The sequence below is a fragment of the Tamandua tetradactyla genome, chromosome 5 (assembly GCF_023851605.1).
Source record: "Tamandua tetradactyla isolate mTamTet1 chromosome 5, mTamTet1.pri, whole genome shotgun sequence".
In the NCBI taxonomy this organism is placed as follows: Eukaryota; Metazoa; Chordata; class Mammalia; order Pilosa; family Myrmecophagidae; genus Tamandua; species Tamandua tetradactyla.
The window spans coordinates 189730754-189749126 of record NC_135331.1 but is presented as its reverse complement, the minus strand read 5'-3'; the positions used below and the strand labels follow the sequence as shown (position 1 = coordinate 189749126).

General features: G+C 40.6%; 1 protein-coding gene across 9 annotated transcripts in view; it reads left to right on the top strand.

Annotated features, from left to right (window-relative positions):
* PTPRK (protein tyrosine phosphatase receptor type K) overlaps positions 1-18373 on the top strand; it is a 587191-nt gene that overhangs the window by 295738 nt on the left and 273080 nt on the right. For all 9 annotated transcript variants that reach the window (XM_077162868.1, XM_077162867.1, XM_077162866.1 and 6 more), the window contains one exon: positions 11269-11443. In XM_077162868.1, coding sequence (XP_077018983.1) covers positions 11269-11443 — 175 coding nt within the window. The remainder of the gene's footprint in view (positions 1-11268; positions 11444-18373) is intronic.

The window sequence follows — 18373 nt, the reverse complement described above, 5'->3', positions numbered from 1 at the left end:
GCTCCTGATTGTAACACGGGCACCCTTCTCCGCTGTCGGAGTATGCGGCTGTCCCATGACGTACTCTCCCCACTCACCCCTTTTTCTCTGAGTTCTGTGGATTAGGTATGTTTTAAATGTTCACCTTCCGTCCATGTTTCAGTGCCTCTCTGGTCCTTTTCGTTTGTCTGAAAACTTGTTTTCCCGTAGATTCCTCAGAACAGCTCATGGGAACAAAATTCCCTGAGTTCTAGCATATTGATCAATGTGTATTCATGCTCTTCATTGGTGTCAGTTTTGAAGAATATAAGATCCCTGGTCCGCACTTTTTTTTTGAGCAACTTAAATCTCTGGTTGACTGTTTCTTTTTCTGGATGTAATGGTGCTGTGGAAATGTGATGATAATCTAGTTGTTTTTTTCCCACAAAGGTCATGCACCTTTCCCCCTAAACCCTTTCCAGGTATCCAAAGGATTATTATTAGTTTCTATTTCTTTAAACTCTTGATTTTTATTAGAATCTGTATCACTGTTGGTTCTTCTGGGCTGTTTTTTTCAGGTATGTCATGTGTTCCTCATGTGGTTTAAAGCTTTTTCTTGATTAATTTCAGAAAAGGTGATTGTTTTTAAGTTATGATTTTCAATTTATTTCTGCCTTCTCTTGCTTGTGTTTCTTTTTCTTTTTCTTTTTTTTTCTTTTTTAGAGATTTCTGTTATATCTATGCTTGATCTTTTTATACTATTAATTTGGGATCACTATCTCTCAAATTATTTTTATTCTTTTTATTTAAATATCTTTTAATTTCTTTTTTTTCCCACCTCTGTTTTGCTTAAGGGTTACCTGTTGCATATATTTACTCTAGTTAATCATAATTTCTAAGATGATATTTTCTTTCATTTCTAATTTGAGATCATCACTTCATTTCTGAGTTTTTAAAAATTCAAATTTATATTGTACTTTCATGTCTTGATTCATTTTCTTAATGTCTTTAGCTTATCTTGAAATAATAGGTTGCAGTTTCGATTAGTTTTGTGGGCGTGCTTTTCTGGCGTGCTCTCATTGGCTTGAGGCATGATCTGCTCCTTGTTTTCACCTCATAGTAACTCTTCGTGGGATTTGACCTTGATACTTGTAAGTTGTTTGTTTTTATGTGAAATAGGTTTTCTTGAAATTTTGACTGAGGTGGGATTCAGGAAAACTTTCCTGAGTTTCCACTACTGTTTCTTAATTTGTTTGCAAAGATATAGCTGCTTGTTTTCTGAAACTTTTTTTATTCTCTTCTTATCTGCACACTTGTCTGCGCCTTCCCTTTCTTTACTCTAGTTATTCTTTCTGCTTATATCTGGCACTCAGAAAGGCTGTAAAACTATGCGACTGTCACCAGCCATTCAGATTCTGCAGAGCTAATGGTTTTATTGCTCTCTTTAACTTCGCCCTTTGCCATGAATAGTATAGTTTTATAATTGTAAACTTGCATGTTTTATATCCCTTACTTTCTGTAGCGCATTTTGGAGCAACTACCTAATGCTGTTTACTCATTAGCTTGACTGAAATATTCTAAGGTTTCAACTTCACAGAACCTTCCTTTCCATGGGCATTTGTACAAGCGTATCCGATGGTGATATTTTGCGTATCTCTGTTACTGTATCCCATCATGGACTACCGGTGTTCTCTTTAACAATGGAAACAGAGTCATTCGTGCCTTTAAATCTCATCAGGTTGGAGTATGAATTCCAGAAAATGCAGACTATCCAGAAAACTAAGCCTTAAGATAATTTTCATCCAGAACCCCTTTCAGTACAACATCTATTCCAGTCAGGGTTCAGTCAAGAGAAGTAGCACCAGTAGGAGATCCATCTGTCTGTCTATTAATCTATCTCTCTAATCAATGGTTTATTGTAAGGAAATGGAATATCCAATTATTGCTGCTGTCTAGGCAAGTCTGAAGTCCTTAAGGCAGGTCAGTAGGAAGGGAGGGCTGGAAATCTCTGGCACAGGTCAGAGCTGCTGTATAACAAGTGGAATTTCTTTCTATCTCAGTGAAGCTTCCCCTCTGTTCTTACTGCCTTTCAGCTGATTGAATAAGGCCCACCCAGACTGTCTCTATAGTCTTCCATAGTTGAAGTTAGCTGAATATGGACTTTAATCTCATCTACAAAATGCTTTTGCAGCAAGGCTGTGGTTAGTGTTTGCGTAATTGGGTGCTGTCATCGCCTAGCCAACTTAATACATCAAAAGACCATCACAGTCGTATTATTTGCTTAAATATTGTTTGTTTACTGTCCGATTCATATTGCTGTTATTGATCTGTATAATGTGTACTTTTGCAGATATTGTCTCACCTAATAGTCTTAACTGACTGCTGTTTCTACTGAAATAGCAGGTAAATGGTGACATACTCAATTCTAGCTGAAAAGGTAGATACTTGAAAAGTAATGAGAAATTGTGAAGCTAACCTTTGGTAGACTCAGGAGCAGAAGTGGGTGTCCTCCAGGCCACATGTGTGTCCATGCTCACTCGCCCCCTCTCTGAGGGGCCCCTCCTCTCAGCTGTCTTCTCCTCACTCTGCAAAGGCACCTTTTCTTTTTAGGTTAGAATTATTTTTCTTTGTTAGATGACTGACTTTGTTTGTTGCACTTCATGAATGGTTCAGAACTTTAGGAATTTGTCATCCCTAGTAGACTTTATTTTTACCCTGGATTACACCAGAATTATATAATTTGCCACCATTTGTTCCCTTCTGCCGAAGTTTGAAGGCCATATGTGGTAGTTAGGTTTAGGTGTCAACTTGGCCAGTTGATGGTGCCTAGTTCTATTTTTGTAGACTTGAATCATCATGTGAAATTCATCTATCACTGATTACATCTGCGGTCGGTTAAGGAAAGTGCCTTCCACAATGGGTGAGGTTTAACTTAATTAATTGGAGGCTTAAAAGAAGAGAGAGAAGGAGCTCAGCACAACCCAGCACAATTCAGACCCATAGGTTTGGAGATACAGAGAGGAATCACCCTGGGGAAAGCTGTTGAAACACAGAATTCAGGAGAAGGAAGCCAGCAGAAGTCACTCTGTGCCTTCCCACATGACAGAGAAACTCAGATGAAAGCTAGCTGCCTTTCCTCTGAGGTAGTATAGATTTTTAACTAAATAAATCCCTTTATTAAATGCTGATCCATCTCTGGTGTGTTGCATTCTGGCAGCTTTACCAAAATAAAACAGATTTTGGTACTGGAGAAGTGGGGTCAACCTACAGCTTGCAAATTACCATGTTGGAATGGTTTTTAAAATGGATTAAGGGAAGATTTTGGAAGAGTTGTGAATTGTTTGCAGAGACTCTTGGTAGGAATGTGGAGTTGAGGGAAACTTCTGATAAGACTTAAGACAGAAATGATGAATGTGTCATTGGAAACTGGAGGGAAGGCATTCTTTGTGCATGGAGGGCAGAATTTGAGAGTGGTGAACTTGGGTACTTAGCAGAGTAAGTTTCCAAACTTAGTGTGGAGGATGCAGTCTGGCTGCTCTTTTGAAGCTTGTGGTGAAATGTGACAGGAAAGTGATAAATTGAAGACTGAACTCTTGTGTACAAAGAAACCAGAAGTTGATAGGTCTGGAAAATTCTGTGCTTCCAGAGAGACCACAAAGAATAGAGCCCCATGTGAGAATTGAACCGGTCATGGAAGCAGTCAGCCATTGCAGGACAAGTGAGGGTTTGAGATGGAGTTATCCAGAAAGGATTCATGGAAAGTTCTGTAGTCTGATGGGCATGGTCCCAGCGTTCTGCATAGAGAACCAACAAGACTGCTGTGGGATCTGTGTAAATGGAACCATTGCCAGTCTGGACTAAAAGGGACAGAAAAGGGACAAGTTGAAGTGAAAATAACTTTGGAGACAGAACCATGAAAGCTAAGGTCTGAAGGCTAGAAACCTTGGGTCAGGGGAGTGGACTCACCCACTTGGAGAGGGTGAGTTTGCCTTGGAAGTAGAGGACAGGCCTTCCACCTTGATGCTCAGGTAGAATTGTGCCATTTCAGGCCCTGGAGAGGGTGGGGCACATTCCTTTAGAGATTGGGGAGAGCCTGGCTGCCACCACATGGAGGGGTTGAGCGTGTGCCCTGGAAATGGCGGAGAGCCCAGATGTGGCCCCGATGCCTGGAGAGGGTGGAGCTCAGGAAAAGGTGGTCTCCCCAGTGTCCCCCAAGTTTTCATTTGGTGAGAGCTAGGTGGGTGGCTGCATAGGCCCTTAAAGGGTGGGACTGCCACTTTCTAAAGCCCAAGGATAAATGACTGTCAGGCTTTGAAATCTAATGGAGTTTGTCCAGGTTTTTGGAATTGTTTAGGTCCAGTGACCCCTGTGTTTCTTCCGGTTTCTCCCTATGGAAATGGGAGATGGATCCTATGACCGTTCCCCCTTTGCGTGCTGGAAGCAGATAACTTGCTCTGAGTTCAAAGGTCCACAGCCAGAGGACAATTTTGCTTTAGGACACACCATTCCTGTAAATGACTTTGAGATTTTGTGCTATTTTTGAGTTGATATTGTATTTGTATTGTTACTGAAATAATCTAAGGCTTTTGTGATATTATGATGAAACAAATGCATTTTGTATATGGAAAGATTTACTGCATTATATGTGGGACTGACGATAGTTGCCAAATTGACAAGGAATGGACACATGGTAGTTAGGTTCAGGTGACAGCTGGCTAGGTGATGGTGCCCAGTTGTTTAATTGCTGTGGACTTGAACCGTTACACGTGAAATTCATCTGCGGCTGATTACATGTGCAGTGGGCTAAGGGGAGTGCCTTCTGCAATGAGTGATGTTTAATTTAATTAACTGGAGGCTCAACAAGGGAGAGGTCAGAAGGGAGCTAAGTGCAACACAACCCAAGCAGTTCAGCACACCTCATCTCGGCACTCACAGCTCAGCGCAGACGTTTGGAGATGCAGAAAGAAATTGCCCAGGAAAAGCCGTGGGAACCCAGAAGCCAGCAGAGACGGCCAGCAGATTCCACTGTGTGTTTTCCCACGTGACAGAGAAACTCAGATGAAAGCTAGCTGCCTTTCCTCTGAAGAAGTATACATTTTAACTAAATAAATCTTATTAAAAGCTGATCCATCTCTGGTGTGTTACATTCTGGCAGCTTTAGCAAATGAAAACACCGTATTTAGAGTTCTTCAAGGCTAGAGATTATTCTTGGAATACTACGATTATAGATTATTTTGTTTTATTTGTGGTTCTCTTGATTTCAAGATTTCTGAATTGTTTGCATGTTTTTGAACAGATAGCAAAAGGAAAGTTTCTTTTTTTCCCAATCAAACTATCTACATAGTTATATTAGGAAATGCACTAGTCAAAATATAAATTTTGTAACATGCATTTTTTGCTTTAGTCTCACAAAAGGAAAGTTTTTTTTAAAATAACAAAAGAAAAGTGACCCCAAGCTGGCTGTTACATCTTTAGAAGAACATCTGTGCTCACTTTTGGAAGGTCTGAGCCTGAAGCCATGTAATGAACAGGGCTGACTAGGACAGTAAGTGTATTTTTAAACACTGCTTTTCAAATCCTAGGAAGCAAAATATTTACATGACTTTTTCACATTTTCTTGTCTCCTTTTCTTTCCAAACAAAATTGAACAAATACCTGTTGAACTTCTGTTTGTATCACTTAGGACACTAGAGCTGAAAGTGACAGAAAACGAAATGTGTATCTCACTGATGACAAAACCCGGAGAGAATGGTCTCTTGGAGTAGTGAGCGCGGGTCCGAGACTCCGTTGAGAGCCCAGTCCTGTTTCCTCCCGTGATGCACTGTTCTCAGCACGTTGGTTTTCCCCTTCCCTGGGGCACCCTCATGGTTTCAGATCAGTTCTTCGAGTTTCAGCATCAGACTGAGAAGAAGTATAGGGGACGTGGTCTCTCCTGTGTCTTCTTAGAAGTGAAGAAGTCTTCTCTAGAAAAGCCTCAACACTCCCTGCCGTAGCCCACTGGCTAGAACCAGGGCATCTGTGTGCCTGTCCCTGCCAAGGGGAAGGGGACCTCTGGCTGCGTTAGACGGTGTGTCTCCAGCTGTCAGAGTCAAGGCGAAGGACAGGTTCTGCAGGCCTGGACTCAGCTCTGGTCTCTGCCCTTTATCAAGCGGAGGTAGCTCTGACGCTTCAGGTCTGCACATTACACCTTGAGTTTGAGTAGCAAGGGGCTTGGCGGTGACGTGGGATGAAGGGAACTGGGTTTGCTTCTGTGGGGGAGTTCAGGTGAATACTGTTGTTAGAGGAGTCACAGCACACCAAGGGTTACTTGGAGCATGACGAGCTGTAGCAACCTGTACTTGACAAAAAATGAATAAGAAAGTGTGACAAGGATCTGGAAATTAAAAAGAAAAAAGAGCAGGATAAAGCAAAATGAAAGTTATGACTCCTTGAATTATATGGATTTGTGAGATTCATTTCTCAGTATGTTTAGAGTTGGGTATACTTGCAGTGGAGAAATCGTATAAAAATACAGGAACGGGGCAGAGAATCCGGAACTGAAGAATGTAAAGGCAGAGAAGTATGAACTGCCTCCAAAGAGAGAAATTTACCATCAATTCTTATTTCCTTCTTCATAGCCCTGTCCACTCTGCTAAAGAGATCACTTGTCTTCAGGTGAAGACCTATTATTTTGGGTTTATAAAAGGAAAAGTTATCATTTTTCTTGACTTCTTAAATGCAAATGTTGTCAATTACTTCTTTTAACTATAACACGCTACTGAGTGCTGAGTAGATAAAATAACTAGTAAAACAGTTTATATTTTCTCATTGGACAATGTATCAATTAAGGCTCAACCACAAATAATTCATTTGCCTGATCCAATGACAAAAAACAGAAAGAGCAGCTTTGGTTGAATTTAAGAGAATGCCTACTGGATTTGTGTCATCAGATTGGGTTTTGAGTTCTATCCTACTGCTTCCTGGGTATATGTCATATCTCTAATCTCTCTAAATCTTGATTTTATGTTCTTAAAATTGAAATGGCCATCACAGTAGGTCCACATGAAAAGGCAGTGATGAACTGATATAATAGCTGTCTTGCTATCATGTATATGAAAGTGCTTAGTAAATGATTATTGAAGATAAACCTGAATATTATGAGTATAACAATTTTTATTTTTAATTTCTTTCAAGACCTAAGTAACACCTAAGTCTGCTATACCTATTAATTATATAAATAGCATAAATCCTACTTAAGCATGTATTTTGAAGTTATGCTAGTATATTAATACACACAAATATAAACATAATGTAATTAACTTATGGTTTCCTGGCAGTGTGACTTTGAGCAGACCCCTCAATCTTTCCGAATCGTTCCATATTTATTTCTAAGATGAACAGTTTGGGCTAAATGATCTCTAGACCTCCTTGAGTTTCTATATTTACACAGTTTCCATAGTATTGTTAATTTTAATGAATAGTTATTAAAGCCTTTATTATAATGAGGATTTACAAGATGCTGTCTCTCAAAATATCAGCAAATTTAATTTCATTTTAACAAAGTATTTGAGCACCCAGTAAATGAAGATCATACTTATTAGATGCATTGGAAGAAATAAAAATGTATGAAACCCTACCATCAGGATAATTTCAGTGCTCAGAGAGATAAAAGGACATGTGTAGAACACATTATGTGTGTTAGTATGCAAGCTGCCAGAATGCAATATACCAGAACTGGCTTTTTAAAAGGATAATTTAATAAGTTACAAGTGTATGGTTCTAGGCCTGTAAAATTGTCCAAACTAAGGCATCCAGGAAAAGATACGTTAATTCAAGGAATGGGTTGGAAATGTCAGCTGGGCAGCCACGTGGCTAGCATCTGCTGGTCCCCTGCTCCTGGGCTCCGTTGCTTTCAGCCTCTGTTCCTGTGGGGCTCCTTCCTCACTTTGCTTCTCCAAAACCTACAGTATTAAATCAGGATTAATAGAAAGGATTGCTCCTACAAGATAGGATCAGGATTCAAACATAGCTTTTCTGGGGTACATAGTATTTTCAAACTACATTATGGTAGAAGAGATTCATGATAGAAATGCTGGTGAAGAAGTTTTATGATTATCTTTGATGGAGGTTTTGAAGTGATAACTAGGACATAATACATTGGAAGTGGAATGGAAAGGGTATGTATATGCTGAAGGAAATTGGAATTGAGACAGAGAGGGAGGAGTCAGGTTCCGTAGTCCGGGTCAGTGTGGAAATCAAGTAGGAATATCTAAGAGTTGCTGAGCTCCATGGTTGGCTAACAAAGATTTTTCTTAAGAACAAGTAATTTATTCTAGCAAAACTCAGTGGTGTTGAAGTACAAGCAGTGGAATGATGTGAATCTAATATTGGCATTGAAAAAACAATGGAAAGTTAAAAGAATCCAGAATTATTTTAGGCTAGGTGAAATATTGAATGGCTCCTTCCAAAGTAAAGGGCCGGAAAGTGAGTTCTCACTGACTGCCAGGGATTGAAGGACACAACGTAGAATTACGTGGGCAGGATGGTTCTGGAGGAAACCCGTAGCACAGGAGCTTGATGCCGTGAGATCGTGGAGGAGGATGTTGCGTGTCACTGAGGCCAGGGTGGGTTTTGGGATCATGGGAAGTACTCATGGGAGTAAGGTGGAGAGGGTAATTTGTCTTGGTCGATAATGATTCTAGAAATGATGGTTGGCTATGCTGGGAATTCCAGAGACGGAGAGGTTATTGAGTGGGTGGTGGAAGAATGGTCTGAAAATTAGGCATTAAGATAATGTTAGCCTTCCCTGAGGGGAGGTAAGGTAGTAGGGGAAAATGAGAAGAGTTCAGTTAAAGTGATATCATGAGAGGAACGGCTGTTAAGATGAGAGAATGGAGTAATTATTGAGAGGGAAACAGTGATGGTACTCAGTCTCTTCACAAGAGGATTTGTGAAAGGCCTAGTGTTAGATGTGGGTGGCAGTGTGTGCACGTGCCCAGGAGAAGTCAGGAGGCAGAGCGGCAGCAGGGGTTATGGTCTTTGGAAGAGCTGAGAAATATAAATGGCAGCTAGAAAGTTTGAGAGAGTAACTGCGGCAGGGGGCACCATGGAGGAAAATGAGGTGACAGTGTGCACAGGGGAAAGGAATGCTAAGTCATGGGTCTGCCTTCTCATTAGAAAGTTTGTTGAGAATTGTGCAAATTGGAAGAAATGGAGTTTAAGATTTGCAAGTGTAATACCTTTTTTTTTTGTCTATGTGATTTATAAGGAAAGAGAATTTATGCTGATTTTATGAATTTATAAACTCAGAGGAATGTGAGAATCTTGGTGCAAAAATCATGGTATGGGTTGGTAAGGAGAGAAAGAATAAAGCACTGAATTAATGGAAACGGTAAATTCATAACTGGGACTTAAGTCTTAGGTATATATGCATACAAATGCATGCTCATACATGCATATGCTGTGTAAATGTGCATATGTACAATTTCAGGTATGGAACAGGGTGATTAAAGATAAAGTAGGTCTTAGGGTTTAAAACATATTTAAAAAACAGGGTGTCCCCTTCATTATTTGTATCTTTAAAAAATACAAAAGTACGAATTATGTGTATTTGAAGCCTACAAAAAAGCAGAGAAAACAATAAAATTGCCACTAGTGTATGCACTACCCCAATTTAATAGAAGCCGATATCCTACATTCTTGTTTGTTAGGCAACACTTTCTCAAGGTTTAAAACATACATGCGGAGGTGATAGTAAAATGAGCACTGGCTTGTGAAAGTAAATTGTTACGGTTTCAGGAATTTTGAGAGCTGGGTCACCATCACTTTGGTAATTTGTAATTAGCCCTGGTGGGAATATTGACAGTACAGAAATTAATAAATGCTCTAAACCAGCACGTTATGTATGAAGTTTTCTGGTGGCAGGACTGGCTGTTGACCATCTCCCGGCACACTGCTGCGCCTGGTTCTCTCAGTTGATACTGTGTTGATGGATGAACCTCGGTTTATTCATCTGTCCCCTGACTCAGGAACATCTGTATGTTTCCCATCTGTAAATAGTACAGAGAATGCAGAGTGGAATGTTCTCACACATATTTCCTTGACCACCTGTGCAAAAGTGATTCAGATGTAGGAACGCACAAGTGAAATTGCTGGGTTCTGAGGTTTGTGCATCTTCAACTTTACAAGATACTAACATATTTTCTAAAATGACCGTGACACTTCACACTTCCACCGTCATTTTAAGGCTTCTGTTCCCCATATCTAACAGCATGAAATGATATCTCAGTATTTTACTTAGTATTTCACTGACGAGAATTGAGGTTGAGGGTCATGGCCAATTCTTTCTCTCGGTTATAGCTCTTCTTTGCCCTTTGTGATGTCTCTGACCCAATTGGTTTTCAAATTCAGGCTGAGGATCTCTTTTCATATTTATTGGACATAGACGTTTTTTCTTGTTATGGCCTGTCCATTTTTTGATAGGCTTGTTTGTCATTTTTCTTATTGAACTGTAGAGGCTCTTTACATACCCTGAATATATATCCTTGGATGGCTATTTCCACATCAGTTTGTGGCTCGTTTTCTCATTTTTATTTGTGATGTCTTTCAGCATATAGAAGATATATAGTGCATTTTAGTGGCATTCTTCAGTCATTTCCTTTATAGTTTATGCTTATTAGTCTTGTGTGAGACACTCTGATATCATAAATATATTTCTCAGTATTTCGTTTTGAAAGTGGAAGGGTTATGCTTTTATCTGTGAGCTTCTTTTGTTTCATTCTCTGAAATGGTGTAAACTGGCTGACACTAATGCCAGAAGGATAGAAGATTGTGAAAAGTGCCAATTCTGGTTTGACTCTAAATTATCCATCTGCATTTGACTGATGTTCTGTGGCAGGTACAGGCTCACATTTGGAGTCCCAGGAGCATTGGGCCTGGCCTGGCCTCGGCTGGGACACACGTGTTTTGGTGGCTGCAGTGTGGGGTCAGGATGAGGGAGCCCTGTGCCTTGGCTCCAGGGGAGCAGGTGGAGCGGCGGGGGTCATTTTCCCCGCGGACCTTACCTGCCTTGTGAACGGACTCTGGGCTAGTGGCAGCTTTGTGTAGCACTGGAGCTGTTCCCGTGGTGTGGGTCCTCCACCCTCCACAGGGCACCAGCGTGTTCTCACTTCCATCATCGGATCCAGCGACAGTGTAGATGCCTGTGAGTCTGCAAAGATGCCTCCCCTAATTTAGCAGCAGAATCATGCATGACAGATACTGATTGTTGAGGTGCCTTGGATTTCCAGAGAGGTTAAGAACATGTTTCTAAAGATTGGTTTCTGCTTGCAGAGACGAAATGGAGAGGATATCCCGGTGGCTCAGACTAAGAACATCAATCACAGACGGTTCGCCGCCTCCTTCCGCCTGCAGGAGGTGACCAGAGCCGACCAGGACCTGTACCGCTGTGTGACACAGTCCGAGCGCGGCTCCGGAGTGTCCAACTTCGCGCAGCTCATCGTGAGAGGTGACGCGGGGCGCCAGGCGGGAGGCGGCAGGGCTTCCTGGGAGCATGAGCAGCTTTTCAGAAATTTGGGCGGATTATTCAGCCACAGTTTAAGTCGCTATAAAATTCGTATCACGACGTAAGAGTTCTGATGATTTCATGGTGAATTAAGAATGCAGTTGTAAAGTGTGTCAAGCAGTTTTCCAATGAGGGTTTCTATGTAGGGGAATCTGATTTAAAAAGCTCTAATGGGGAGAAGCATATAAAATACCTTATTCTATGTTATCATCTAGACTGCTCTGGAATGTTAGAATACTTTTCTGTTTAAAACTGTCCTGCAGATGCTACTTTTATCCTTCAGAGCCTTATGGTAATGAGGTCAGGGTCAGAGGTTCTGTTCCCATGTAGGCCTGTAAATTTTACCTGTATGAAAGCCTAGTGTTTTTGTTTTTTGTTTTTTTCTCCCAATGTGCCCGAATTCTGGCCCCTTGTAGAAGTTTAGAAAATTAGAACTGTTTAGAAGTCCTCTTTAATATTAGAATCTAAAGTTAGTAGAATAATTGTGGTGGCTTGTGACGTATTAGTGCATATCTGTAGTGAATTACTGGGAACAAATTCAAGTGTACAATGTATGTTATATTTATTCAACATTTACTGTGTTCTCCTATATTCCAGATACTTCTCCTGGTTCGGGAGGTATGGTTGTCAATAAAACATTAAGTTCCTTTCCATATGGAGCTAAACATTGAGCTATGTTAGGCACATGATTTACACAGAAATTTAAATGTAGTATCAAGTCATAATACGTCCTATGAGGAAAATTGAAGACAGAGTGAAAGGGATTGGTGCTTTATTTAAGTATTCTGGAAAGGCCTTTTTGTAAAGGTGACAATTGAGCTAGAATTGTAAAAAAATTAGGAAGTCGGCCATGTGAAAACTTAGAGGAAGCAGCTCAGCTGAATAAGTTATCAAGCACCAAGCAGATGAAAATAATTGTAAGCAGTGCAAGCATCTTGAGGAATTTTGGAAGGCCCTAATAAAAACATCTAGCCTGGGTTGAGATTAATCGGAGGTGTCAGGAGGGCCTTTGTGGGTGAATCTTCTTTGAGATAAGATCTGAAATTGAGAGTTGCCTGGGAGAGTGGAGGTGTCGCGTCGGGGGCACAGGGAAGAGAGGAGCAGCAGGGGAGAGCACAGCGAGTGCTGGAGCTGGGTGGGGTGGGGTGGGGTGGTGGTAGGCTGGGGGGGTCGGGGCGGGGGAGGCCGGCGGCCACGTCCATAGCCAAGGTAATATAGTTGGCGGTGCTTGACATCAGGTGTCTTCTATGTATGTTACTTCATTTTTAAGATTTACTTGATTTGAACGCTTTAACCTTTAATACTTTTACAGAGGAGGAAGTTGAAATTGAGACTATTTCATAATTGCCAGGAACCCCAAAAATCTAATAATTGACTAAGCCAGAATTTAACGCCATGCCTCCCAATGCTGGGCTCCCCTCTTCCTCTGGCTCGCTCACATCATGAAATGATCTGTTAGTCTCCTGTGTCTTCTCGGCTTGCGGGACCCTGAGCTCATCGCAGGTAGTTTGCCGCTGTAGACAGGACATGACTCTCCTTGCACTCAAACTTCTCCTGTGTCTCCAGAGTCTGCTCCTGTCATTTATGTAAGTTCATGAACTCATAGCACCAAGTATTAAACAGTAAGAAACAGCTGGTCTGACTGCAGTGTTGAGCAGAGATGCCTGTCCCGTGTGCTGGTGCCTGCCCATAGCAGGAGCCTGCAGGGGGTGTGGGGGACACCCGCGACGTGCTCGGGACCAGGAATGTGGGCGGGTTGAGCTGGTCACCTGCTCACCGTCCCTCCCCGGCCCAGGGTGTACTGTCCCCACATGCAGTGACTGCTGTGACTGAGGGGATGGGCCTCTCACCAGTGCTGTTAGAGGGCTTTGAATACTTGATAATTATATGTATATATATAGGGAAAAGCGCCCTGTGTGGTATTTACGCGACAGGCTGTCATGCCAGCTTGTATCCAGTTGCCCTCTATAGATAGAGTCTGTTTTTTGATACAGCTGTTTTATGCCTGTTTATTTTAAAAGAGAATTATTTTTCTCATTACTTGCTCTCCCTTTTGTAGCTTATTCTACAAATAGATCTTACCATTGTATCAATACCTGGTTTTCATTACCTGGAGATACCCACATCTGTGGGACTAGGAGTGTGGCTAATGAAATGTAGCATTGCCTCCAATACAGTTGATTAAAGGAAAATCAAAAATGAAAATTTTTGCTTTCTTTCCATTTTCTTTTCTTTTTTTTTAAAGACAAGTACCATTTAGTGTACTTACATTGGTTTAGAATATGATGATGTTTTGAATGTATTATACAGAATCTGTGAACATTTCATCTGAGTACTTTGGTAGATGAGCATTTCGGTTTTTCTTTTCAATATATTTGGGCTTTTTCTACATCTGATACTGATCAGGGATACTTTGCTTGATGTTTTATTTGAAAACCAATATAGAGAAAAATATTTTCTTGTTTGTCCAGATAACCACCAAATAAATTTTGTTAGCCAAAAAAGCATGGCCTTGGGGGTCAGCTGTCTTGAGTTGAATTTGTGCTGTAAATTAAGTAGGGTGACAGGTCCTCTCTCTCATCAGCACTTTTAAAGCTGACATCCTGTTACATGGATAAAAAAGATGGTAATTTTAAAGGAAATTTTTGGGCCAGTGATATGAGTGGTCTTTAATAGGAGCTGGCATGATATTGCCTGTTGTCAAAGACGACCCGAGGGTAAGAGTTTGTTAGTGCCTTTTCTCCTGAACTAAAAATGACAGGGTATGCTTCAGGCATTTTCATTGCTGTTTGTTACAAATGAAAATTTCACTGCAAAATCCTCATGCTGAAGAGTATTGATCTATGTGTTTCTACAGTCAGAGGAAGAAATAAAAAGTATGGCGAACCCCATTCACTTGGTCATGACTTTAACATTGCTTCCAGATCATTTAAAGTTATGATAATTTCTTCAGCTGTGGAAACCAATCTTTATTGACAAAGCCTTTTTTACAGAGATGGGATAAAGAGCCAAAGCTCATTTTCTAAAACAATTGAAGTATAAAGAATGTGATCTGGGTAGACGTGCTGTGCACAAACTTTGGTCTGAAAATACCAACTTTGTAATTTATATTATAGATTGGTTTGCTCTTTTTCTACCTTTCTTGCAATCTTTTCCTTCCAAAAAAGTCTTACTCAAAGACCAACCTGATTCACAGTAAACTTCTGTTAAATTCTGTTGTTGCCACAATTGGCTCAATTTCTGTTCTCAGCTGTTAGTGATGTTTTTTTACCTATCATATTTTTCTGTTAAACTCCAATTGTGTTTTAAGTTCTTTAAAGTGAGAAGCACAGTTTTTGTTTTCTAAGTTTTAGTGTCAATTGTTAGCCCTTACTGAAATGCTTTGGACATAAAAAGCATTCAGTTAATATTTTATTTTTTTCCTAATGGATAACAGAGACCTGCAGCTGCACTATGGGATGAATTTCATCCCGTTTACCCAGCCTTGCTCAGAGTAGGTGCACCTATAGAGCAAATTTTGGTGTATAATATCATAAGGAATTTGGACAATTAACAAATTTTCTTTGTAAGAGGACACAAGCTAGTTTAACGATAAGGGTATTTGTTGGCTTTTGTAATTGGGAAGTGCAGAGATGGGTTTCACAGTTCGTCCGTCGATCAGCTAGAACCCGGGTTCTTTCAGGCTTTTCCCTCTGCAGTGGGCCTTTTGGCTCCATTCTGAGCTGGGCTGTCCTTGCGGGTGGGCAGCGACCTGGTACAGTACTTCCTCGGTCAGGTCCAGCTAGGGTAGAGAGCCTACCAGCTACAACAACCACCAGAGCAGCACATGGCTGCATATTCGGGAGACAATATGTAAGAATCCCTGGTACAGAACCAGCTGTGCGTGGGACTCCAGAGCACGGACAGTGTCATGTGGGGGTGGGGGTGGGGGATTAATCCTACTTGGTTTAGGCAAGAATTGAAGAAACATTTCAAGAGAAGGTAGACCTTAACTTTGAAGGACAGCCGGAGTTTGTAAGATGGAAATGTGGGAGAAGTTGTTATAATGTGTCGTAACAGCATGGAGTGGGATTGTTGCTTATTTGGGGAATTGTGAGATGTTAGTAGTTGGTGAACAGCTGAACCCCCTTGCCTGGGCCCAGTTTACCCAATAATATATGAAGAAAGGAGGAAGTCAAAACTAACACTAGGTTTGCATCTGAATGAGTATACACCTGCTGGTGTCCTTCATTTCAACTAATAGTGCAGGAGGGATTGTAAGAGTGGGGTAGGGGGGACCGTGGCATACAAGTAGAAGTGTCCAGGGAAGGTTGAAGCTTGGGTTCTGGAGGTCAGCAGGAGGTTAGGCTGGGCTGAGTTTGGGTAGCATGCGGACCAGGTACGCGATGGGGAGCAGCTTGCATGGATAAACCCCCAGATGGGGGTAGCTTAGGTGGGGCAGAAGATTAGACAGAAGATTGAGAACAATTAGAGAGGGAGATATGCCACTTCCTCCAGGGATTCTTCCCTTATCGCGGGGCGGAAAGCTCTCTCTCTCTCTCTCCATTGTCAGGTGGCATTGTGCAATGCTACTACAGAGTTTTCAGCTTTTGTGCAATGAGTAATGGTACTGTAGTTCCTTCAGGGCTGTCTGTTTGCTGCAGCCCCAGCACAGTCTTCACATAAAGGCACTGGGTACTTTTCTAAACATTAATAATAAAATTGTTTAATTGAAGTCAGAGCTGTGGGGCTGACTGCAGAATATATAGGAAATAGGTGGTGAATCAAATACTCCTTCTCACCTCCAAATGGACTGAAGATGATTGGCAAAGGGGCAGAGTTAGAAATTATTTGGGAAATAGGGTGACAGATTTTTATAGTGTTTTGTTCCAATCTCTTTTCCTTTCTCAAATGTTCTAGTAAAGGTGATTTTTATTAAGTTTAGCATGAGATATTTTTTACTTAAAGTAATCATGATTTGACCATTTGACCAATGTGGTGTATTCTCATCTTTTGGTAAGCGGCAGTAAGCAATGATGCTTGTGTATATCGTTAGTATTTGTGTGTTAGGAGCAAGGGCATATGGAAAGTGAAAAACATGACATGCTTTACTAATACTTTCACTAGTAGGTGGTTAAAGGCTATGGGATTTCTAGTTTGATTCTTTTAGTGTCAGTTTAGCGCCACACAACATTGATTTTTAACGGGTTTCCATAGCACAGAAGTCAGACACATGAATTTGTAAAAAGATCCTTGTTCTAAAGAGTGACTTGAAGATACCTTTTCTTTGCTTCTATTGTGAAAAATGAGTCAACTTGACAGAAAACTTAGAATTAGATGGGAAAATATTCATATCTTTTATATTTGTATTTTTGAAAGCCTGAAACCGTAATGGAAATCTAAGAATACGTGGCTGAATTGCACACTAATTTCCGCATCTGACCCTGCATGTTGAGAGCCCAGGCAACCAGTGGAGAGCTAATGTCTGAAATTTGGTGTTGACTCCAAATGTCTCAAATTTTAAATTTTACTTTGCTGCCCTTCAGTATGATAAAAGAAACATTTGGAGTCTCCTCGCATTCGAGGTAGCTAGCTACTTGTCATTCAGGTGATTCCATGTTCAAGATGTCTGGTGCGATTTTAAATTCCAAAATGAGCTAAAGAATAGAGATGTCCTTATTTCAGATAGTGCGCTGTGCTGCAACCAGGGACCGGATTCGGATAATTGTTCATATAATTTAGTTCAGTTATTGTGATCAAAGTTGAAAAGCATTCAAATTAATGATATTATCCATGTTATTTAAAAGTGGTAGGGAAAGGATGGTTTTAAAATTTAATATTAGCATTGATTAGGACTCATTCTTATTTCCAAAATTCTGTTCTATCTATTTTTAAATGCATCATCCCAAATAATTATTAATTTTTCCTTCTCTGAGTTTCCTTATTGCTGCTCTACTAAACTACTAAAATGGTTGAGTAAAGCACTTGTTTTTGCTTGAATGGTTATTTTCATTTTATTTACTTTCTCTCTGTTTCAAAAATAAAATAAGCCAAGGAGAGTTCTTCCCCAAAGGCTTGTTGATGGTTTTTCCATGGGCGAGTCACTGTGTTTCTCATTCCTTAAGATGCTGCTTGGCTGTGGAGTGGCGGCCACTGCTCTTGGGGGTGAATCTTGAGGGAGTTTGTTTTGTTGGACTTTCTTAAGAATTTTAGGAGCGTCAAGAAGCAGGGTCATTTGCATCACACATCATTCTTTCCTCTGAGCTCTGAGGAATTTGCTTCCAGAGCAGGGAAAGCAGGTCTGTGCTCTGCTCACCTCTCATCAGCTCTCTGGAGTTTGTGACAGGGAAATTGGGGCCCACTTGTACTGACAGACTTGTACCTACTTCACAAACTAATTTATATTCCCCTCCCTGCTCACCATTTGTATTCCCTTATCCCAGACTGAAAAGGAAGCAAATTAGTCAATTTGGAGTAAGATTTTTTTAGTCTCTCTGGGTTCCTTTACAACTTCATTGGAAAATCAGCTAGCAGCCTTTATTGAGTACTTGAAGTGGTAATAAGTGCCATGAAACAGCAAAGAATCAGCAGGTATAGTCTCCACCCGCAGGTAATTTATGATTTAACTAATTCTATAGGAAATGTGGAATTATTGCACATCTTGGAAAAGAGTTTTGACTTAAATTTTGGTCATATTTTTAATTCTATATGGAAAAGATTCTGTAAGGATTCCCTAACAAATGAAAGATACCCAACCAAAGCAGCTGTGCCATGAAAACCTTCAATTGAAAGTGCTAATTTGGTAAAAATTTTGTGTTGTGAGAGCATTATAGAATGTTGATTAAACCAAAGCTCTAATAGTTCACAGATCAAAATTACTCAGAACAGAGAGGT